This window comes from Xiphophorus maculatus, unplaced genomic scaffold (genome assembly GCF_002775205.1).
Source record: "Xiphophorus maculatus strain JP 163 A unplaced genomic scaffold, X_maculatus-5.0-male Unplaced_Scaffold_BN000185F, whole genome shotgun sequence".
In the NCBI taxonomy this organism is placed as follows: Eukaryota; Metazoa; Chordata; class Actinopteri; order Cyprinodontiformes; family Poeciliidae; genus Xiphophorus; species Xiphophorus maculatus.
Window position 1 is genome coordinate 28,976 of NW_019369781.1, and position 24,873 is coordinate 53,848.

At 38.8% G+C, this 24,873-nt stretch overlaps 1 protein-coding gene across 1 annotated transcript in view; it reads left to right on the top strand.

Moving 5' to 3' along the window:
* Nucleotides 1-24,559, top strand: part of LOC111607913 (ribonuclease 3-like) — a gene marked incomplete at both ends in the record, with an annotated part of 48,652 nt that extends 24,093 nt beyond the window's left edge. The window contains 2 exons of the mRNA XM_023330090.1: nucleotides 13,519-13,589; nucleotides 24,515-24,559. Of these exons, the coding sequence (XP_023185858.1) occupies nucleotides 13,519-13,589; nucleotides 24,515-24,559 (116 nt within the window). The remainder of the gene's footprint in view (nucleotides 1-13,518; nucleotides 13,590-24,514) is intronic.
* Nucleotides 24,560-24,873: the final 314 nt, after the last annotated feature.

The window sequence follows — 24,873 nt, forward strand, 5'->3', positions numbered from 1 at the left end:
CACATTCACACTTCCGCAAACAAACCGGACTTTCTAGACAAATGGACTGGTGACCACTCCAAATGCAGGAAAGGACTACAGAGCAGGGCATTCTGGGTAAATACAACCAAAACAAACACTTTAGCATTAGCAGGAAAAGTGACTTGTGGTTTTTTTTTAATCAATAAAAAAATCTGCAATGTTGTTTTTTTCCCCCCTCCTTCGTCCTGTGAGCTGCTAATGCTCACAGGACATAGCAGAAATACTAAAACTGCTCAAATCTGACTTCATTTTTGTTTACATTAAGTGAAGAAGGAAGTTGTGCTCAGTGTCTTCTTCTGTGGTTTTCATGTTTCTTTCAGTGATTCTTGGTGCAGCGCCTCTGCAGAAGAGGAGGGGAACAGATTTCTTACTTAGTTTGTTTTTTTTTTGACCAAAGCAGCTAAAAATGTAACAAATGTTGCAATTTTAGTCCCAAATCGAACAGAATCTACCAGACTATCAGGTGTGAGAATGTTAAAAAAAAGGATGCAAGAATCCTTCTGCAGGTTCTGTGTACGCCTTCAGTTATCTTTCTGTTAATCCTTGAAAACGTTTACCTAGCTGACCTCTGAAAGGTCCCCAAATCTCTGCTCTCCTGTCCCACACACGCCGCTGCCCCCCGCCTCAGTCCTTGCTAAGCCTCGCTTCTGGGGAGCTTCGCTCGTCTTATCGCCATCTCGAGGCAGTTCAGCCGTCTCTCTCGGATGAAAGATGCAGAAAGTGGGTGGCTTTAAAGAGATCATCTCCACAGCGCCTCCCCTCTGTGCTGGGAAAAAAACAGCAGGCGGGGAATGTGCTGACTGGCACTGCGGCCCCCCTGTCATCGGCCCTGGGGTCACACCGTTCCCTTCGCGGGTTCATTATTGGCTCAATCGAAGTGAAGAATAAACAGGGTTCCTGTTCTGAAGGGGAGAACCTCCCTGTGGTGACGCCTTTGGGTTACTAACTCTGAAATATTGCTGCCTTCCTTCCTGGTGTGAACTCAGCCCGACTCCAGACATCTCCTCTCCCCTCTCGCCGTCCCCCTTCTCCCGACCTTTTTTGTTTAGCTCAAACGCCTCTTTTCCATGCCTACACCTCCCTCTGATCTAGACTTTTTGGGCATAATTATTGAGTCACTCCATCATCTTAAAGCTGTTCTCCAACAGAGACGTCGAGCTGCAGCACTGCGGAAACACAAACTCTTATCGAGTATTTTCATCTAGTTTCTTGTGCAAATATCCTAGTACTCTTGAAATAAGACAAAACTAACTCAGAAGTAATATTTCAGTAAGATAAAGGAGCTTGTTTTAAGTAATGACCGTTAAAGGGGACTTTCTATTCAAAATTCACATTTTGCTCGTTTTTGTGCTTCCATATGGGTCTCTACTGCTACTAAAAACAACCAGCAAGCCATTTTTATGGTGTCTGGAAAATGAGCCTTTTCAAAAACCTCCCAATTGTTAAGTCACATTTGACATGCATTCGGCTGCCGTTACCTAGCAACCCAAGCGGAGCTCCAGCACGTTTGTTCAGCTGGTTTTATAGACCCTTTTCACATGACGTCACACAACTTCCGTTTTGACTCGAAGCTGTGTATCCTTAGTTCCGGTGTACATAGTAAGTAATGATAAAGTTGTCTATTTCATATATATATATATATATATATATATATATATATATATATATATATATATATATATATATATAGAGAGAGAGAGAGAGAGAGAGAGAGAGAGAGAGAGAGAGAGAGAGAGAGAGATGTATAAATCTGACAGCATATGTTGATCAGACAGATCACCGGAGCATGGAGTTTACACAGTCTCTAAAACATTTGCCTAAAATAAGATTTGAAGATATATCACGATTTGCAAACCAGTTCTCTCTGACAAAAAAAATCTAAATTAGACAAAGGCTACAAATTCTTCACCGAACAATACCTGTTTGACTATGAAGGTAGGTATTTTTGTTTTGCGTAACCGTTAGCTTAGCATTAGTGAATTTTGTTAGCTAGCTAACTACGTGACATAACTGTTCCTTAACCAGAACTTTTTACTGTTTTTGAACTATAACGTTTTAGGCTCTAATCTTGATCAGATTATTAAATTATAGACTGGAGTTGCCACTCATCCCATAAAATAGGGATTTGTTTGTTATAAGCAGAGATGTCCGGTGCCGCCGCTGCTTTGTAATGCCTTTAATCGGACCACTTTTTCGGTAACGAATAATCTAACGAGTTCGTATTTCAAATCCAGTAATCAGATTAAAGTTATTTATCCAAATCATTGCACATTAATATTTTCTTGTGTATTTATTTTTATTCCTTCTTTGCGTCTTTGGGAGAGACTCTGTGACAGTTAGCAGTGACAGAAACATGAACAGTGCATGGAGATGCGCATTTTGTTGCTGGAAAAACAGAAATATCGTCAAGCCCAACTGTTATTTGTGGCTTTTGTCTTGTTTTTATTTTCCATTAATACAGAAAATGAACCTCTAAACGTTACATCACTGACAGGCGGCGGTGTATATGTTTCCTAACTGTGGCTAAAGCTGCTGCTAGCTGGTTTACTCATGATCGGAAGCTGGTTCCTTTGAATACAGTTGGAGAATGGTAAATTGACAATGACTGATAACGGTTATCTAACACGTAAACACCGTTTTATAAAACACAGAAAGTGAACCTCTAAACGTTACAGCGCTGACAGAGAGTATATTTTTCCTAAATGTGGCTAAAGCTGCTGCTAGGTGGTTTACTCTCCGATCGGAGGCTGTTTATTTTATACACAGATAGAGAATGGTGAATTTACAATGATTAGTAACAGCTATCTAACACTTAAATGCTGTTATTATTAAACTTACCTTTTATTATATCCTTAAGATTATGAGAATGCGGGAAGTTTTCAGCTTGGTTCCCAAGGCAAAATCACACCGGAAGTAAAGATACCCAGTTTTGAGTTATGGCGGCCATTGTCTGACGTCACTGTGAAAAGGGTCTATTGCTGTTCGATGGCTGCTGGAAGAGACAAGGGTTTTGTTGTTGACTTGCCATCCAGAAACCTCTTGCTGCGTTTTTGTTGTTTGAGCAGGAGGCGCCACTTCTTGTTTTCGAAGATAAACAGTTGTTGGAAACATCTGGTTGGAGGCATTTTCATATGTGGGTGTAAACATAGGGGGTGTGGCCAGCAGCCTATTTGGATTTAAAGTGACAGGATGCCCTAAAACAGCTCATTCTGACTAAAATTACATTATCCAAGAATTAGTTTGTGCAAAAAATATAAGGAGCATGTTTTGTATAGGCCATGGACCTATCGTAACCTGGTCAAGGAAACATAATAGATCACCTTTAATATTTTAACATGGTAAAAATGCTTGAGTGAAATAATCGGCCAGTTGAACTATAACTTTTTTAAAATAACAATGTTAAGGAATTATTTATTTACAAAAAGCTCCTATATCTTACAGTAAAGTTACTTCTCAGTTAGTTTAGCCTTGTTTCAAATGTACTAAGATATTTGCAGTAGAAACTAGACCAAAATACTTGATAAGATTTTGTGTTTTTGCCGTGAGTAAAGCAGCTGCGCTCACAGATGTGTTGTCGTTTTTGTCGTTCAGAGAATTGACGGGATGTGACAGCCGTAATATTTGCAGATAGCTCCGACGGCCTGGCAAACGTGTTCTCTGACCTTTGTTTTATTTGTTCCCGCGCCGTGGTGACTGTTGAACCCGGGCTGTGTTGGAAATGACAGATAATCTCCTGTTTTGCATGGACGAGGCTTCCTCTCCCTCTCCCACCCCGAGGCAGGGCCGTTCTCCTGCTCGAGACGGAGCGAATGAAGAGGGAGAGAAAGGAGTGGAGGAATCTGCAATGCAAATAGCTGCCCTGCAACCCTGAATAATTCAAAGTGTTGAATGGAAATCTTGCTTTTCTGATCCCCTGTCATTAACTTCTGCCGGAGTGGGCCATTCTCATTCGGGCTCTTTTGGCCTCCACTCCTCTGTTTTTCCTTCCTCTACCTCCTTCAGAACCACTTTCTCGCCTCTCCGGTCCTCCTCGCTGATGACATGGTGCCCACATCCTTAAAAAGTCTTAAATTAATGTATTTAAAATTAAGGCCTTACAATGCCTTTATATACATTGTAAAAGGTAAATTGGCCTTAAATTTATGGAGGCAGAGCTATTTAATCTCATATATTCTATGTAGTTTTTGTTCTCTGGACTTTGCTGTCAAGCAAACATTTTAGGCAGTTCATGCTACTGGTAACTAGCTGCTAATATAGCATTGATAGCTAGCAAAGGTATATTAGCAGCCAGTTTAGTAGGGACCATTGGTTCTGACTAGCAAAAAAACAAGCTAGCTCACTTAACCTACTTAAACGTCTGTCATGACTTAAGTGTAAATTTATCACAGATTGAATCATGTTCATCTTCACTGGATCACTTTGGTTGCCAACCTGTACAATGATACATTCATTCTGTGCAAAAAACCTCGGCACTGCGAGAGTTAAGACTGTTTCTTTTGTACATTTCCTACATGACTCGGGTCTTAAATTTCATTCATAGCAATCTTGAAATGTGTTCATTTAATGTTTACAAAATAAGACCTTCAAATGTTGATGTTAAATCACAAGTCTGCCAGGTAGCAAGGGTGCATTAGCAGCTATGTTAGCAGGAACCATTGGTTCTGGTTTGTGTAGGAGAAATGGAGGGAGAAGAGAACTAGGTAACTAACAAAAAACAATGTAGCTAGGCTATCTAGCTAGCATGCTTGCTTTTTTGAGTCTATCATGTTTTGAATGCCAGTTTATCTTCACTTTATCTTCTCTATTGGATCACCTGTGTGATGCTACATTCATTCTGTGCTAAAAACTTGACACTACATGGATAAAGGTTGTTTCTTATGTTCATTTCTGACATTAAATTTAATTCATAATGGTCTTAAGAGGTCTTAAAAGGTCTTTAATTTGAATTGGTGAAACCTGTAGTATCCCTGCATGAGCGATTCTGTTTGTAAAAACTTGTGGGAAGAGGAAGAGGAGGAGAAGCCGAGAAAGGCCTGCTCTGCTATTTTATTTAATTTTATTTTTTGGCCCTAATTTCCTGGTACAGTTGATGTGTGGATTACGTGCTGCCAGCAGCCGTGGGGGATACAGATGGTGAACCTTTGTGAGGCCCCTCTCTAAGCTCTTCCCTATTAAAAGAACACAGAGGAGGGATTATCTCTCACTTGCTGAATATCAGATTCATACACAATGCACTCGGTGGATCCTCTCAAGCTCTGCTGCTGCCTTTGTTAATTGCTACAGTCTTTCTTTTCTCCTTTGTTTCTGCGTCTCATCCCTACCTCCAGGTCTGATTTTTCACAAGTAAAGATATAAAAATTAAAGGGTTCCTCCTACGCAGGCTGGGAAAGTCTGATGGTTCGCTGTTTTCAGGTGTGGAGAGGTTTGGAAACAGAACAGAGCCTGGAAAACATTACTGTCTCCTTCCTTTCCTCCTTTCTTTCCTTGTTTCCTGTCTGTCAATCCTTACTCTTTCTTGATCCATCTTTCCGTTGCTGTGTTTTTCCTTTTTCCACTCTTCTTTTTGTCCATTCAACAATTTGTCCTTCTACCTTTTGTCTACCTCAGTCCTTTCATTCCTTCTTCTTTCTGTTCTTCTGACTTTCCTAATTCCTCCAGTCTGTCTTTTCTTGTTTACTTGCTTCCTTCCTGTTTTCCCACCTCGACTCACTGTGTCCTTCCTTCAGTCCTGGTCCATCCTTCCTTTTTTCCTGCTTCCTTTTTCCTGCTTGTAATTCCTTTCTTCCTTTCCTTGTTGCTTCCTTGTTTCCTACCTTCTTTTTGTTCTCCCTCCCTTCTTTTCCCTTGCTTCATTGTGTCCTTCCTTCCTTTTTCAACCCTTCCTTCTTCTGATGTCCTTCCTTCACTTTTCTGCCTGTCCTTCTTTTCTTTCTTTCCTTCCTTTCTTACTTTTTCTACCCATTGTTCCTTCCTGTATCCATTCCTTCCTTCCTTCGTTTTCTCTCCTTCTTTCCTCCCTTCCTTCCTACACTCATTCTTCCTTAATTTCTTCCCTTTTCTATCCATCCTGCCTTCCTTTCTTTTCTTCCTTCCTGTTTCCATCCATCCTTCCGTTCCTTCTGCTTTTCCTTCCCATCTTTATCCCTCCTTTGTTCTGTCATCCTTCTTTTCTTTCCTTCCATCTGTCCTTCCTTCCTTTCTTTTCTTTCCTTTTTTCCCCACACTCCCTTTCTTTTTTGCCTTCCTTTCCTTGTTTCTTTCCTTGCTTCCTTGGATAATTTTTCCTGTCCTTTTTTTTCTTGCCTTCATTCATTCCTTCCAGTTCCTTCCTTTCTTTCTGTCCTCTCCTTCCACCCTTCCTTCCTAAACCTTGGTCGTCGTGGTAACATCTGCCATCCGTTAGGTCTTTAAATCTAAAAACTGAGCGCTGAACTTCGAATTTTTACATGAAAATCCTGAAATTAAAACATTTATTTTCATGTTTCCGTTCTTGTTTACTTTTTTTATATTTTCATCCAGGTTGTGTTGGTTTGTGTCTCAGTTTGCTGAGCCGAGCAGCGAGCGGCTTAATATGTGATTTGATGGATTAGAGCCGGAGCGTTTCTGAATAATTCATCCCGGGTTATTAATGCGACCGTCGGTTTTTATTGGTCACAGGAAAACCCACAAACGTCATTTCTGAACGCAACGTCGCTACAGGCACCGTCCGACTGTTGCTAACATGAAAAAGTTACATTTCCAACTAATTTTTCTCTGTTAAACATTATTTATTGTCATTGACGCACATTAAACCAAGAATGCATAAGCAAAAGGGCATAAAACATCTCCAAAAGATACAGTTTAGATATGTTTTATTTTGGTTTTGATGCCAACAGATGTGCGTAGCATCAATTTATCTCTTTTTTTCCCCCAAAAAAATTATTTATGGTTTAATAGCAGACATTGTAGTGTAATATTAGCATACAAACCGTCCATTGCCATACTGTGGTAACGAACAAAAACGGATAAATCAGAAAACTAATATAGTACCTAAGTATGTGTAAATATCGCTCACGATCTCTACACATAAACACACAACAAAAAAAATTTAAAAAGTAAGGTGCCAGGGGATACATGTCGATATATCAGATTCATGAAGTTCAACTCAGAAAAGAAAAATAAATATTAATAAGAATTATTTCTGAGAGTTCTTAACAGAGGGTTCCACGATCTTAAATCTTTAGTAGAAAAGCCTTTCAAAGTTTGGCTGCACTGATTGCAATTTTCTGGCCGATCGCCTATTACCGATTAAAAAAAAAAAAAATCGGTAATAGGTAATCGGAAAGAGCTGGCTCCAGCATCCTTGATGGCTGATTTTCAGCGTTTCTCTTTTCTTTTTTATCCGAATCACTGTGAAAACTAACAACATACAAACATTAAAATATGAAACATGGGCTTACAATACAGACAAAACAAAACGTCCCTCGCTGCTTTCACTGGGGGAATCCAAAACTTTTGTCTTTGTTTATAGAATCATTTGAATCTCGCTGACAGTTGTTTTCCAGCCATTCATTTTTACAACTGATAGCTGCCAGCTTTTATAAGGCCTGCCCTTATTGGCTACGGCAAGCGATGAGGTACAAAATAAACATTGACCATTAAATCAGAACTAAATATACTGTCGAAACAGACAAACATCTATAAACAATCTGCACAATTTGGAAACTGTTTTTAAATCATTTACAATCTTAGATAATTTACTATCTGTTACACTGCCGATTCAGATTTTGGCCGATAGCAATTGTTTTGACTGAAATGTTGCTAAAAATATGAAGAAAGTTGCTGAATTGGCAACAGTGGGGTAACTATTGGTAACTGTAATCATGCAGACATGTCCTTGTGGGCCGGTCTGTCTGTGGTTGATTTTTAGACCTTTGCCAAGGTAGGAAAAAATTGGCTTCACATGTAAAAATTGGCCAATCACCGATCTCCCAAAATAAAAGAAATCGGCATCGATACATCAGCTGGTTGATAATTTAGCGCACCCCTATTTCGTAGTAACATTTTTCTAGTTTAATGAAATACTGTGGTTCTGGAACCAGATGGACGTATGATGGAGGCTGAGGAGATTTCCTTTTCATTATAGTCACTCTCTGTGTCAAAGAAATCAAGAAAGCCAAGGAGGATTTTAGAGGACAGGATGCGACTCCAAACAAAGCAGTCTGACTCGTTCTTATCTCAGGTTTGGTTCTGACGGTTGGTTTGAGTTTTTTGACCTGATCCCACTGCAGGATGAGCTTCGTAATTGCCATGCGAGCCGCTTGGTGCATTCATGTGTATTCAGGGCGTCGGCTGCAGCTTCACAGGCTGATGGGCCGGACTGAGCGGCGGCCCAGATCTGCGTTTAATGATTGCAGTGGGCTGCGCGTTTGATTGGATCGCTTTGGGCTGCACTTTTTTGCACAGGCAGCCGTCTTGTCAGGAGTTTTCTGGCTCTGCACCTCATCTGGGTTTCTCCGCTGATTGACACCAAAAGGTGTTGCTTTTAGATTTCTAATACCTTCTGAATCCTCTGGAGGATGTTTCAGTTTCTCCTCCTGCTTACTTCCACTTTCTGCTTTCAGTCAGAAAAAGTTTTCAAAATCAAATCAGAAACATTTCTGCCAAATTTGCTTCGTCATCAGAACACAAGGAAAACTTGCGTGTCTGTTTCCCTCCAGCCTTTAACGCTCACACACGTCACTTCGTTTTGAGTTGTGAGGGATTCTGAAGGAAACTTCAGTTCTCCAGCGCAGGAGGGAGAGTTTATTCCTCCCACAGCCGCTCTCCAGTGGAAACATCTGCTGCAGACCGCAGATCTCTGGTGGACTGCGTGGTCGGCCTCGCTCAGACGGCCACATTGCTTCTGATGCACATCTGCAAGACGTTTGGTGGCTTTCTGTGTTTGTGGACTTCAAGAGAGCTGAAGATTTATCGGCATTGATTTATTTTAGGACAGGAAATTACTTTATTTGGCTAATAGCCGCACTCCCTCCTGCCATTTCCAAGCTGCACCTTCTTTTAATTTTACTCTTTAGCAGGTTCTGAAGTGGCTTAAAGCTAAAGTTGAGGCTACTCAAGCAAAAAAAAAAAAAGCAAGAAAATAACTAAATTTCTGTGTGGAAAAACAAACTACTTCCGTAGGATTATAGAGGAAATATAGCCGCTAATAAAAGGCTCCTAAAAACTGATTATACTTCAACAAAAACAGAAGTTTTTACGGTTTGCAGCTGAGGATGCAGTCAAGTTTATTTGTTTAGCACATTTCAGCAGTTCAGATTGTTTTACACCATAAAAATATAAAAACATCATAAAGTTACCAATTATGAAGCATCAATAAACATTACATTTCAAATCAAAAGCACATCAAATATGTTGATCAATGTTCCAGTTATTGTGAATATTAACAGGTGAGTTTTAGTCTTCTTGATATAAAGGAATTCAGTGTTTCAGCTGTTTTGCAGTTTTCTGGAAGTTTGTTCTAGATTTGTGGTGAATGCTTCTTCTCCATGTTTGGTTTTTGTTCTGGGAATGTAGAGCAGAACCAGAAGATCTGTGAGGTCAGTGATTAATAAACTAGCAAGAGTATTTTTTTAAGTATATTCTCAGTAGAAGGACCTTAGAACTGGAGTGATGTCCTCTATCTTCCTGGTTTTAGTCAGAACACCAGCAGCAGCGTTCTGGATCTGATAGATTTTTTAGGCAGTCCTATTAGGGCACTGTTGCTGTAATCATGCGACTAAAGATTTCTCTAGATCTTGCTGAGACATTAGTCCTCTAATCCTGGAAATGTTCTTCAGGTGATAGAAGGCCGACTTTGTAATCGTCTTTATGTGGCTCTGAAGGGTCAGGTCAAAAAACTAAATCATACCAAGTATTTTTTGTCGAGTTTCTTGTGGAAATATGTTAGAAAACTTGAAATAAGATAAAACTACCTGATAAATAACTTTTCATCAAGATATATCAGCTTGTTTTAAGTCAATAATTCATTAATATTGATGAAGAAAAAATTTAATTGGCAGATTATTTCACTTATGGAAAGAATTTCTTTAAGAGAAATAATCTGCTAATGAAAGTAGTACTTTTTTAAATCAATATTAAGGAATTATCTTAAAACAAGCTGCTATTTCTGGCTGAAAAGTTTCTTGTAAGGTTGTTTTGTTTTATTTCAAGTTTTCTAAATTTTTACACTAGAAACTTGACTAGTAAGATTTTGATGTTTTGCAGTGTAGACCCAGATATCATACCTGATCTCCATTTTCTATCTGTAATAACTGAAGCTGTTTTCTGACTTTAATAAGATGTTGAACCACAGGGTGCACTTACTTTTTTAAACTGTTTATTTTGGCTTTTTTTTATCTACTAACTAAAGTCACCCTGGAATCTGTTGCGTTTCCTTACATAGAGTTCAGGTTGAAACCGTTTCTGAAGCCGATAAAGACCAAATCATGGTGGATTCTTCTTGATTTATGAAACTCCATCAACAGAAAAATTTTAGTTTTTATTTTCATACAAGGCGTTAAAAGTCCCCACACTGACTCGCAGATGAGGGGAAGGAAGTTGTCGCCTTTAATCGAATTTCACCAACATTCCTGCTGTAGCTGTGAGTAATTTCCCATTTTGCTTCGAAGAAAGCAGACAAACACAAACATGCTGCCAGAGTGTTTGTGTTTGTCTTCGTTGGAGGTAGTTTGTTTGTGTTTCTTTATGGTCATGGTGATGCAGGCTGCATCTTCAGCTCCCTCTGTGTGTGTGTGTGTGTATAAATGGCCTGTTAGCCATCTGAAAGCAGTCTCCCCTTCCTCCTCCTCAGATGATGAATCCCTCATATGCTTTTGATGTCGGCCATGAAGGCAGTTTGCGCGTTTAGGCCCCCGCGACTGCGCCGCGCCCCATTTCCACTCGCCTCATTTATGCTCATAATAAAAACCAGCGCGCGATTGTATACCCAATTTGCCAGGTGGTTATTGCTTTCTAAATTGAATGAGCCACCCTAAGTGTGATGGTTTAGAAGTTGTGTGCAGCTTTAAGGCAGCGTGATGGTTCCACAGATTTCTGCAGGAACACAAGAGGAGCCGAATTACAGAAACCAGCATCGGGATGTGCCAGAGAGGCTGCGGCGTTATTCCCATCTGGAGAGACATTTCACATTCCTTCCTTCATCCCCGTTTTTCTCTTTGTATGCACACTGTGTTCCTTTTCACCTTGCAATTCAAGTTGGATTCAGAGAACATCTGCGCAGATCATTCATGTCCGAGTGTGTAGGCGCGCCACAAAGAGAGGAGCCCTCCGTGTGGGCTTGGATGTTTTATTTCACACAGATTCATGCCTGGACATGCAGTGTAGGCTCAGTTTGTGCCTCTTAATCCAAGCGTCAGGTTTGTGTGACCTCAACCACTTCCACCTCATTGTGGTTGATGCAAACGCCTCCTCCTGCTGGTGGGAGGGAGGCGGTCCGCACAGAAACCCCGAGGTCATTCTGCTGCCAAAAAGCAATAAAAATGCACTTCTACTTTTAATAAAGCAATTATAACTCATTCCCGAGTTCAATTAATTTTCTGCTTTTCGTTTAGGAAAGAGCTGAGGAATGGTGAACAGCAGAAATGAAGCGTTTGGGTGGAAATTTGCTCCGTTGGTTCTGTTTTATTGTGTGACAAATTAGCACAATTTAGTGAATGACTGGTTTTATACATTTAAAAATCTAAAAAAGTGGAAACAATACATCTTTATACATACAGAGTCCCCTTTTACTTTGATACTCCTACAATAAATCCAAAACGTACTCCTAAAGAAACAAATATAGTCCCCAGTAAGTCATCACATTAAAATTAGTTTCAATCGATTAACTAACAGCGTCCACTTTTTGCAGTGTTGTAGTTCGGCCGCCGTCCAGCAGGGGGCGCCGTTGGTCGACCTTAAGGGGAGCTGTTGATACAGGATTTAAAGATGACGGCGGAGTGGTAAAGAAAAACGGTCCAAACAAGAGTCCGGTTCGGCATGTAAAATGGATTTTAAGCGGTTCTGTTTTGAAATATAAAAACATGACGAGCTCCTGAAGTTATAACTTTAACGGCGCTCATTCAGCCGAGACACGAAGGTGAGGATAGGATGATAGAAAAGTGGAGGGAAAACGGGAAAAAACTGCAAGGTGGCAATAAATACGGTTGATTTTGAGAGACGTGAGTTAATAAACTTCATGGAGAAAAGTTGAAATATTAAATTAAGAGCAACCACGGATGGTGCTTCTACGGAAGAGGATTAGGGCCACCGGGGAAAAAAATTCTGACAGAATTTTTTTTTTCGGTGGCCCTAATCCTCTTCCGTATGCTTCTGTATAAACATCCTTCTGGTTCAGATATTTTATATTAGCTGTATATATTTCAAGTAAAAAATGAAAAGAATGCTCTTCATTTTTTACTTTTATTCAGCAACCTAAGAGGCTCCTGTTTTGTTATTTCTGAGTTTAAGACATTTTGTATTTAATACAACGGATACAAAATAATAAGGTTTAATGTTTGTTTTTTTAACATAGCATTTTATGGAAAATGTACCGTATTTTCCGCACCATAAGGCGCACCACATTATAAGGCGCACCTTCAATGAATGGCATATTTTAAAACTTTTGACATATATAAGGCATTATAAGGCGCATAGAATAGACGCTACAGTAGAGGCTGGGGTTACGTTATGCATCCATTAGATGGAGCTGCACTAAAGGGAATGTCAACAAAATAGTCAGATAGGTCAGTCAAACTTTAATAGATTACACCAGCGTTCTGAAAACTCTGTTCATTCCTAAAATGCTGTTTTATTATTTTCCCCGAGGTAAAGTAAGTGACGTGGTATTTTGGTGACACAGTTTATCTTTCAACAACAGCAAGGTATAACATATAGTGGAGGGGAACTTTTCCTTGATTCAAAAAACACGTAAAAAACAGCCTGATACTGTTACAGTAAATTAAACGTTAGTGCAATCACAATATATATCCACTTCCGCACCATTGATTTGTTCATGTTAAATTCTCTCGCTGCTGCTCTATTCCCCTGTTCTACTGCGTGACTGATCGCCTTGAGCTTAAACTCTGCGTCGTAAGCGTGTCTCTTAATAGGAGCCATTTTGGGGTCTTTACACAAAACCCAGCGTGCATCGCGCGCTTCTTCTTCTACGGGGGAAAATGAAGTCGGCGGCTGCTTACTGTAGTTGCGAGACCTGTTGTGGCTCAATGTTGGTCCATATATAAGGCGCACCGGATTATAAGGCACACTCTCTGCTTTTGAGAAAATTGAAGGTTTTTAGGTGCGCCTTATAGTGCGGAAAATACGGTAGTTCTTTGTTATGAAAAGACTGTTGTAAACTCGGGCTTTTAAGAAAATGGCTGTTTAGTAACTTATTAATTAATAATTGCATCCATAGTAGTTGCATCATTATTTACGTTTTACATTACTGTGTGTAATAAATGCTGGTGCTGTGTGTTTCAGGGGCTGTGTATCTAGAGGGAGGCTTGGAGGAGTCCCGGCAGCTTTTCGGACGACTGCTTTTCAACACTGAGGTGAGTGCAGAAACATCCGTAAAGGTTAATTTTGTGATTCTCTGATAGAATAAAGTTTGTCTTAAAAAAAAATTCAACGCAAACCCAATTTCTTCATATCTTTATTTTTTAAGAAAGCTGTTGTTGAAGACATTACCTCCTCCTAATAATTGGCCAATCCTTCGCACTGCAGGTTCTGGCAAACCTTGAAAGATCTGGACAAAACCTGAGCATTGCTTGGAAAAAAAAAAACAAACACAATTCTGGAACAGAGATAATAATTTTGTTGGACACCTGCTGTTGTTTGCATGTGTGTAAAATCAGCTAGCATGAATAAATGATGAAGGAAGTGGTGTTTGCGTCCGTCCCGGCCAGAAACGCTATGAATCAGTTAGTGGCGTACGGTGCTAACTGGCGGTTCAGGTTGTTGGTGAGCCGCCCACCAACAGGAACCGGCACAACCCGACCAGAACCAGCAGAAAACAAAAGAAGGAATCTGCAAGCAACACCTTTTTATTCATATTGGTATCAGTGATGCTCATCCCTGTAGTGTGGATTACTTTCATCAGAATTCAGATCAATATTTCAGCATTAGGTTTAGCAGTGGAGCTGATTTATTATTATTTTGTGTGTGTTTTCCCTGAAGTTGTGAACACATTTGGCCTTGTTTGTCTCTGCTCTTGGCCAAATTTACTGCAAATCTCTTCTGAGTTTGCAGCCAATGTGTTGGAGTGCTGAAACGCCCTTGCTTCTGTTTTTACTGTCGTCGCGCGGCCATGGGAGTCGGCAAGAAAAACGATTTAGTTGAGGGCTGTTTGTATGAAGAGGGATTCGCTTGAACAGATTTTATTTCTTTTTTTATTGAAGAACTGCACAACAGATGTGGAAGGGGAGGTAAAAAAAAGCCCTGAAATTTCTTTTTATTGCAGTAAAAAAAACCACAGAAACATACAAACATAAAAAACTGTATTAATGAACGCCTCGTTGATGGTGGGAGGCATTGTTGTCATAGTTGAGGGAGGATGCTTCCAGATGGACCAGAAAAACCCACAAAAGCAAACACAGAGCGGTTATAAATCAGGTCGTTTTCTGTATTTTATCTAATTTATGAAGATCAAAACTTTTTTTTTTGGCTTTGCTAAACCCAAAAAAACAAAACTAGTTCATGATTTTTGCACAGAAGTCTTGTTGGATCCAGATTAGTTTCGTTAAAGCAAACAGCTTGACAATCACTAACCACAAAACATTGTGGGCGTTGATGGAGTTTCATCTATTCATAAACTCAACCACACCCTCTGAACAGTTTTCTACATTTTCACAATACAGCCAGAAACAATAGTTGTTTCACTGGTATATAATGGGACAGAAGATGACACATAATTGTGAAGCAGAAGGAAAAATAGTGCTATTTTTCTCTGGTTTTTGAAAAAAAAATTGAAAAGTGTGCTGTGCATTTGTCTAAGACTCTTGTTACTGAGTTTCCAGCTAACTTCTAGGACCGTTTTGCATCCTTCAAATTTGTTTCAATTCATATATTTTAAAAAATCTATCATTGTTAGGTAAATTATTGCCAGTTGGCAGGATGACATTCATCTTTGCTACTAGCTCACTTCTTTTGCAGACATTGCTACATGCATTCTAGGCAAACAAGCTTGGCACTTGTCTTAAATTTTATTCACAGCGGTCTTAAAAAGTCTTTAAAATAAGTTGGTAAAACATGGAGAAACCCTGTACTCACTCAGGCTAATGCAAGGTAATGGCTACTTGAGGTCAAGCTAAATAAAACTAAGGGTGAAGCTAGTTTCTAAGTAGGCTAATCAGAATCATGCTAACTCTTATGCTAACTAACTCAGAGGCGAGTCACTACTAAGAAAGCTAACAGCTACTCAGTCAGGCTTAATGCTATCCAAGCTATGGCTATTCAGGATCCAGCTAACTTCTTTAAATTTTCACATTTTCTTCAATTACTAGTGTGAATTATTACAACTTTCATTGGGGGGTGCTGTGGTGGCGCAGGGGGTTAGCACGCCCCACATTTGGAGGCCTTAGACCCGCGGACGTCGCGGGTTCGACTCCCGGTCCCGACGACCTCCTCCTTCAAAAATGGCGCCGGCTCAGCTGGCTGCCTGCAGACGCAGCTCCCGTCGTGTGTGTGTTAATAATATAAAAAATTCTTGCTGTAACTGCGAAATAATTTCCCTGCTGGGATGAATAAAGTAATTCTTCTTCTTGTAAAGTTCTCTAGGTAGTTCTCTAGGACTTTTCTCAAAAAATATAGTAAATACTTCTAAGAGTTCTGCTTGGTTTAATTCACGTACCTAAGTCGGTCCTCATTGCTGAAGTTGTATGACAAAAATCGCATCGTTTTGATGTCAGCCTCATGTCATTGACTTTTCTTGTTGTAAGATCCCTGGTCAAGTCAAAGGTCAAATCAGGAGACTTGGGGCTTGAATAGTTTCTCCTTAAAGAAGGTCCAGTGTTGAGGAGGATCGCTGTATAATCATCAGTCAACTCCTGCAGTATGACAATAGAAATCAATAATGAGAGGAAGTTTTTTTGTCTCTAACTCTAGGTCTTCAGGTTGAGCAATGGTTCCCAAGTTGCATAAAGATGCAACCGTGAACCAATCTCTTTCTTTACTTTCGTTTCTCCAATCTTGGTTCTGAATGAAAGACTCTTCAAAAGGGTATTCTGTCATTCTGGACCAAAATCAAAATTTTTGAAAAACAAATTCTTTTATATTGTTTAGTAATTGCATTTTCCACACCTATAGAGAGTATTTTAAAAAATCCTACCTGCGCCTCACAGGAGAATTGCATTCAGCGAGCGACTCACTTGTTTGCAACAAATTGAAAAGAAGTTGAGATTGTTTTCAACTCCAGTTGGAGATTCTCAGACATTCAGATGGAGGATTGAAATAGTGTGGCTTGTCAGCCCCCTGCTGAATCCTCCTGATGGCTGTTCTGTCACACAAAGCCGAGAGGAGGCAGATGGACAAAAGACCAAAAAGCCAAACACCAGCCGTGTGGCGGGGTGCGACGGCTACGGGGGTGGGGAACAGAGACGGACAGCCAGGCACTGATACCCACACAAGCCGCTTGGATCCTGTTGCACTTTCACTCCAACTCTGCAGAATGGCTCTTTACACAGCACATTACTGAAACTAATGAGATGAGGTGCGAAACTGAAGCACTTTACATTTTTCTCTATCAAAATGTGGAATTTTTTTGCTACTCTGGCGACTTTTCCTTTACATCTTTATCTCAAGAGATGTTTCACACCAACCTTCCTATCAGCAACAGGATCACTTCACATCGCCAGAACTTGTTCTGGTGCAGATCGTTAACAGAGAGAGAAATAAGGACATTATTTTGAAAAAGACTGACAGTCTGAAAAATGTAAGTAGAATAAGAAAAAGTGTAGGATTAGTCCATTGGTCCCTCCACTTAATCAGTCAATCAAGTTTATTTTTATAGGACATTTCAGCCACACAGCAGCTCAAAGTTTGTTTTTATATTGTGAAAACAAACAAAAGCAACATCATACAATCAACATTTGTAAAAACCAATAACAAGCATTACATTTTGTCAAGAATCATCAATACACATGAAATATGTTGGTCAGTGTTAATTTATTATGGTTCAAAAGTAAATCTAAGCAGGTGGGTTTTTCAGTGTTTCAGCTGTTCTTTTGCTTTCTGGAAGTTTGTTCCAGATTTGCGGTGCATAGACGCTGAATGTTGCTTCTCCATGTTTGGTTCTGGTTCTGGATGCAGAGCAGAACCAGACCTGAGAGGTTCTGGAAGGTTGAACTGATAATTAATAATTTATTTATTCCTTTCTTCCATCCATCCATTTTACACAGTAAATTCAAAGGGATTTGTGGAACGTATGCGACAAAAGTAACAATAAATCAATGCTTCATCAAAAAAGCTTCAGTATTTTAACCGAAACGACTAATCAGAATAATTGTGATACATTAAGTATTGAAATAACCGTTTAATTCAGTAAATCGATTAGTTGTTAACTCCAGTTAGTATACTAACTGGATAATACAGACTTAAAAAGAATACAAAAAATACTGTACAAAAATATATACATCTTAAATACATTCTGAATTTAAGATGAACAAGAACAGAAAATATGTTGCATACAGAAAACAGTGGCTTTTACTTTCCAATAATTAATTGGTTAATCAAATCAATAATCAGCAGATTATTGATTACACTGTATTGATATTAAGTCGATTAGAAAAGGCTGAGATTTTCAAATGCTGAAAAAAAAAGTATTTCTTTAGCTGCAGATGCATCATTTGCTACAAAAGTACAGTAAAGAAATGTTGCTACTGCATTCTAGTCAATACAATGCTCTTAATTTTAAAATATCTGTTTAATTGTATCTTTTAATGTATTTCTAAAAGGCTTGATCTTTTTTTTATTCAGTAATCTTAAAAATTACTGTTTTGATATACTCATGTCAAAGTATTATATTGTTTTTTAATAAAAAATCTAGATATTTTTGTGTCTTACCTCATTATCTTGGCAAAGAAATGTGCACACATTCGATCTAAACACTCAATAACACCAAACATCCATGTTTAATTCTCACCTGGCTCCACTATTCTTGTTTCCCTGCTTCCCCTAATCAGTTTGGCATTCATAGCAGGAGCCAAACCGTCTATTTCCGTCCCCACAATTTTCCCTCCCAACACATCACCTTTCCCAGACTCTGGTTCCCAAAACAACAGGCCTTTATGTCGCCTCGGATGGAATCTAGCCTCATTGCACACAGAAGCCTGGAGGAGACAATACATGCTAATTTGCTAATGACATTACTGTGGAGGTTATTAAAGCATCGACAGAGAGGCAGGAGGCATCATCTTCAGGGGGAAGCTGCTCGATTGCTCCCAACCTGGACTCGACGGCGATATTGCGTCGGAGACGTTAATGCCACCGTTCCGACCTGAGGGAAGTGCCTCTTTCAGGAGCAATCACAATAATGGTCTCTCTGGTCGCCCATGGGCTAATCTGTTGGATTTCATTAACACCGCCTCACAGACACATGCACCTCCAAACACCAAACTCCACAAAGGTTGCTGTGACAACTATGGCGGTCACCATGGTGCTGGGATAATGACTTTTTGGTAATACGGCGTTGCAACGGGCTTCCTTTTTCACAGGTGGGCACAATAAACAAAATGGTTTCCAGCTGGCTTCATTTTCAGCCCTATTCATGCATCCTGGAGATTTTTTTTTTGTTTCTGAAATGGAAAAAAATCAGTCAGCAAGGCACCGGAAAATAAAGTCTTACCAAGACTTATTGTATAGTTTCTAGTGCAAATATCTTACTACACTTAAAGTAAGACAAAACTAACTTAAAAGCAACTTTTCAGCTACATATTGGGAAAAAAAGTTTTAAAAAAAGTTTTAGTTCCAATGCCAAATTATTTTACTTCTAAATAGACATTTTTCCTGTGTTATAGTTGCAATAATCTATCAATGGATCAATATTTTGTCCTGCTGAAAAATTAGTAGTTTTGTCTTAATTCAAGTGTACTAATATATTTGCACTAAAACTACAGCAACAATACTTGGTAAGATTTTGTTTTTTCAGTGTACAGCTAAAGTAAACTTCAACAAAATGGACTTTCCAGAGATAAAGTACTTGCACTGCAAAAATACAAAATCTTTCTAAGTACCTTTGTCTAGTTTCTAGTGTAAATGAAAACTAACTTGCAAACAACTTTTGAACAAGATATATTAGCTTGTTTTAAATCAATTTCTTCAGATGCAGGCCTGTCACAATAACAACATTTTCTGGACATTAAATAGTCACAGAGCCTATTGCAATAAACAATAATATTGTTATTCTGAGACCATCGTCAAGTAATTTAATGGTAATAATGCAAGAACACATTCTCAAAGGTCAATACACTTTAAATTCTGATGAACTTTTAAATTTGAAATATCCAAAACAAATAAAGAAAACAACAGAAACAACAAATGAATTATGAGGTTTCTTTAAACAAAATTATCTTTCAAAAGAAAGGATAGTTTAGACCAAAGCATCAGACTGAAGAATTTATCATTCAGTTTTTGATAGAGAGAAAAAAAAAAACAATAAATCAAATATGAAAATTAAGTTTCTTTTAATTTACTATGCAACTAATTAGTTATTTACGGTGACAGGCCTAAATGGAATTGCACGTTTCAATGGCAGATTATTTCACTTTAAACATGGAAAAATGTCTTGAAATAAATTAAATAATTTACCAGTCTAACAAGTACTTTTTAAAATCATTATTAATTAATTATGGATTTAAAACAAAATCCTTTATCTTGCTGAAAAGTTCTGTTTAAGTTAATTTTGTCTTATTTCAAGTGTACCAAGACATTTGCACTAGAAACTATGTAAGAAATACTTGGTAAGATTTTGTGTTTTTGCAGTGTGATCATCATTTTCTCACCTTGAACTCTTCAGACCCAAGATTCATTTCATCCTGAATTTGTAACAGAACCATTATTCTATCAATATTCTAATAGAATTGTTTTATTTTTAACCGTGTCGTTGCTCGCTAATATCTTACAAAATAAGTAATTTTCTCGTTCGCTTTCACTGTTTCAAGCACTGGAAATTTCATAGTAGGGAAATTTAAAAACGGCACCTCGACTGTTCGCTGACAGAAAGCTCTTTGGACTCCTTTTATGTTCGTATTGATCAGCAGTGCCATCTTCTATCGACCTTCCCGCTGCAATACCGCATTTGATGGATTGATTGGCAGCTTGCAGCAAGAGACCAATTTGTCAGGGAGCATTGGACCTTGTCAGAGGAGAAGTGGTAGATGGCCTTCAGTCCCAGGGGCGGTTCAGTTCGGTAGGGAGGGTAGGTGGGCCGCCGTGGACTGTTCAGGCTGCTTGTGCGGCCCGAGTTTGAGCCAAGTTTGTTTGATTCCTGATTCAAGTCAGGTAAGACTTTAGCTTACTAAACTTTCATGTGTTGTAGACATCATTACTCTTTCTTTTTGTGTTCTTGCATAGTTTGCAAAGTTTGACCAAATATGAATTATTGTTTTAATTTTTTTCCTGAAGGGATATACTTATTGGTACAAAGAGAAACAAAACCTTCAATAAACTCTCCCCTCACTTCCACTGATTTATTTACATTTTCAAGAGTTAGCTTCAGTTACCTAGCCTAGCAATATTTCTGGATGTATCCTGGCGCCTCAAGTCAGCCGTTTGCTGACAAAACTTACAGGAAATTGGTCCTCCTTATTCATAACCATCGCTAAAATCTTGCCCGTTCACAATATTAGCTTTTTTTTCTGTAGTTTTTAATTTGAATACATTTAAACTACAACTTACTCGATGATGAAATCTTTAAAAACATTTTTTACCTTTTTTATTGGGTGAAGAAATGTCTAACTTTGCTGTTGATCTACAATTTCAGTGATGAATTAGAACATTTTTAGTAAACTTGCACCAAAAACAAACCAAAAATAATCCATTTTGAATTGGGTTGTCAACAATTTCAATGAATTAATAAAATGAAATAAAAAAATACAAAATCCAATACCAGTAGACTTAGACATTCCAGATTTAAAATAAATCTATTTTTACATTTTATTTTGCTCCTAAAAAACAACCAATATTGACTGTAATTGCTATAAAGTTTCAGCAGCTTGCTAAAACAGTTCAGGAATGCAGGTAGAGCACAAAAAGTATCATTAAAGATTATTTTTCTCTAAAATATTTGAATGTGCTTGTACAGATTATGGGCCACATTAAACATAGAAATGACTTATAATGGTCTCAAAAACATCAACATTTTAACTGCAAACTTTTATATCCGCTGTAGATCACAGGTGATTGCACTGTACCACTTTTCTTTTTGTCTCTTAATTTTCACTTTTACTATAAACTATGCAGTTGACAGTGAAATAATCATTCGGCTGTTTCCCCCCCTTGTTTGTAACGCTAGAGGTAAATCTTCCAAATGGCTGTGATTCAGCTGCTGCACATGATACTTTGTGGCCCCAGTAATTATGCTTTTCTTCTGCTGGAAGAGAGAGAAAGAAGAAAAGAGTAAAAATATTGTTATTCTGAAATCCCCCACTCGATGCTGGCTTAATCATCGTCTGCCTTGTCTTTAGGATGGCTGTAATTGAAACATTAGCTGTTCAGGTCTATATGCGGTATGTGGGCGGCTCATGTGCACCCTGTGGATTAGTTTTAATCAAAAACCCCGATCACAAGCCGATTCGCCTCGTGTGTACTTCACTGCATCTATTTGTTTTTCTCCTTTGGTTTTCTTTGCAGTTCCTTCTTGTGTGTATGCACGTTTTAGATTGCATTACAATCGTGTGTGTTTTTTTTAGAACCAATACTGTGACTGAAACAAGGCTGCGATAACATGAGATCCATTAGCCGGTGCTATCGATGGTCTTTAAGTGATCTCCACAGCCAGAGAGTCTTTTGTTCACAAGCAACGCCATGTATCCGGCGCCTTCCACCTCCAGTCCCAATCTTGGATACAGGCAACCAAAAGGAAGCATTCACTCAAACGTATTGACCGCCGTCATGAATTTTTCATTGGCTGCTCAAGGCGATGGGCTGCCAGCTGGGTGTGTTGAGAAAATGAGGCTCCCACTCAATACCAATGGCCACACACACCATCCTGTCCATTGCATTTTAAAGTTTATCTTCTTGAACCTTTTAAACACCTGAGTGATACTGTGCTTTAGAGGACCTGTCCACTTCTCTATACCACTATGAATCACTCAACATTAGAGCATAAAGCTGCCTTTTGCTCCTTTTTCCTTGGCAACAGCTTGAGCACTTACTCTTCCCCCTCTCCCTTGGTACTGTATGCTTTTCCAGCCCTCCATCTCTTTTCCATTTAATCTATAAAGTTACCTCAGAGCAACATTGAAGAAACTTGTTGATTTTTGTACACATTTGCCTCCCCAGGAAAGGTAGACAGTGTGTTTCTCCCTAGAGAAAATATACCTCCCAAAGCTACAGACTACCACCCCGCCTGTCAGTAACATGCTGTGTTTTCCACTCAGATACACCTCACAACCTCCCGTTTACCATCTCTGCAGTGCGTTGTCAGTTCTGAGTACTGACAGTATCAGAAAATCAGATGAAATGCATAGTGTGGAGATAAAGATGTCCATTGTACCAGTTGTAGGATGTTTTTTTTTTTTGCCCCACTACTGTTTCAGGGCCTTTTTTTGTTCCTAATAACTTAATAAAACTAAAAATATTCAGTAGATTGCATTTTTCTTTACCCACTCATCAATGCCTGGTTGTGGAGGGGCAGGTTCCAGTCTCCATTGGGTGAGAGGTGGGGTACACAGGTTACCAGGGCAACATAGGGAGACCTCCTTTGCTGAGGACAATTTGGAGTAACCTGTTAACCCAATGATTATGTTTTTGAACTCTGGGAGGAAGCCAGAGTACCCAGAGAAAACCCACACAGGTACAGAGAGAACATGTTAACTTTGTGAGGAACAAAAACAAACGGAAATTCTCATGGGAATATCAAGCTAACTACTTTATCGGCTAAAAGGCGACCAAGGTAAAGGGCACTCAGCTAAACCTGCTCCCCCTAGACAAAACAGTTGATGGTTTAAATACATCTAAGAATATGGAATTAACTATTAGCTTGAGTAACTGTTAGCATAATGAATGAATGAATATACTTTATTAATCCCCAGAGGGAAAATTGATATCAAGTAGTTTTTGATGCCAATAGTTGGCTTTATTAGCGTTTAGCTTGACTAATATTTAACATAAATAGCCACTTCACTGACTAGTCATTAGCTTCAGCATCCATTAGTAGAAACCGTTACCATGATAAAAAAATTGTTAGCTCAAGGAATTGTTAGTGCTAGCAGATCTTAGCTTGTGTGGCTTTTAGCTGGAGAAGCTACTGGCAGTAATAGCATTTAGCATGCTCCAGCCAACAGCCAGTTTGTTGGTAGGAAAAGTTATTACTTTGAGTAGCATAAATAGTTAATGGTTGATAAAGGTGTTAGCTTCAGAGTAGCTGTTAGCATGATTCTTTTAAGAATTTGCACATTCAACAAAGTCACTCTGAATGTTGTGTACAAACTCTGGAGAAAAACAGATATTCTTATGGGCCTATCAAGCTAATAGTTACTTTTCCTAACAGCTACTCTGTTAAAAAGGTTACCAAGCCGATGAGCGCTCAGCTAAATTTGCTCCACTTTTCTAATTACTAGCTTGAGTAACTGTTAGCGTAAGTAATTGTTGATGCAAATAATTAGCTCTATTAGCACCTAGCTTGATTAGCATTAAACATGAATAGCTGCTGGCCTGATTAGCTGTTAGCTTCAGCATCCATCAGTGGAAATAACTATTATTGTTTTTAAAAATCCTACTGGAGTAGCTGTTAGCAATAATTTCATTTAGCATACTTAGGCCAACAGCTAAGTAGGAAAGTTATTAGCTTAAGTCGCTTAAATAGCTGATGGTAGAAATTGCTTTTAGCTTTTTCTAGCTTTCTTCTTTAGCTTTTAAATAACTGTTTGCTAGTATAAAGCTAAGAGCTATTTCTACCAAACAGCATTAAAGTAGCTACTAGCTACTTCAACGCTATTTTGGATCCTTCAAACTAAGGTCAATCTTAATGCTGGTGTGAAGATAAACATTTGTTTTGCTGACAACTATTGCACACAACCAACCTTCAAATAAAATCTACATCCTTTTTATAATTTTCAATTTGCTTGAAAGATGAACTGAGGTGTTTTAAATTAGTTTTAGAGCAATCAAACTTTTTCACCTTCAGTCTATTATTTCATTCATAATTTCCTAATTTGTTTACTTTTTTATAACTGTGTTATTTATAATCTCGAACTTGGAAGACCCCTCACGCCATGAATTTCTTCTGCCTTACTCCTCATCTTTGTTTCTGTCTTCACAGGACCTGCGGGAGGTCTGGCTCCACTACCCACCTCACCCCCTGCAGGTTGGTCGAGATGCGATTTATTATTGATGTTTATTTGGTTTCTGTAGCCTCTCATTAAAACTCACCTCATCCATTTGGAGAAAAATTGTCTCCTGGTTACCCATAGGCTGTTATTTTTTGCAACGGCTCTGACTTACATTTTATAACTGTCAAAGTGTTTTTCCACCAGCTTTTTGTGCTGCTTTCCGGTTTTGGTCAAGACCTTAATCCTCTTTCTGATTACCTTCTTCTTCAGCAACATTTCACTCTTTGCTTCTCCCTTTCACTCGCTCCGTGTCTTCACCGTCTCTGCTGTGCTTTGAGTGCCACGCTCC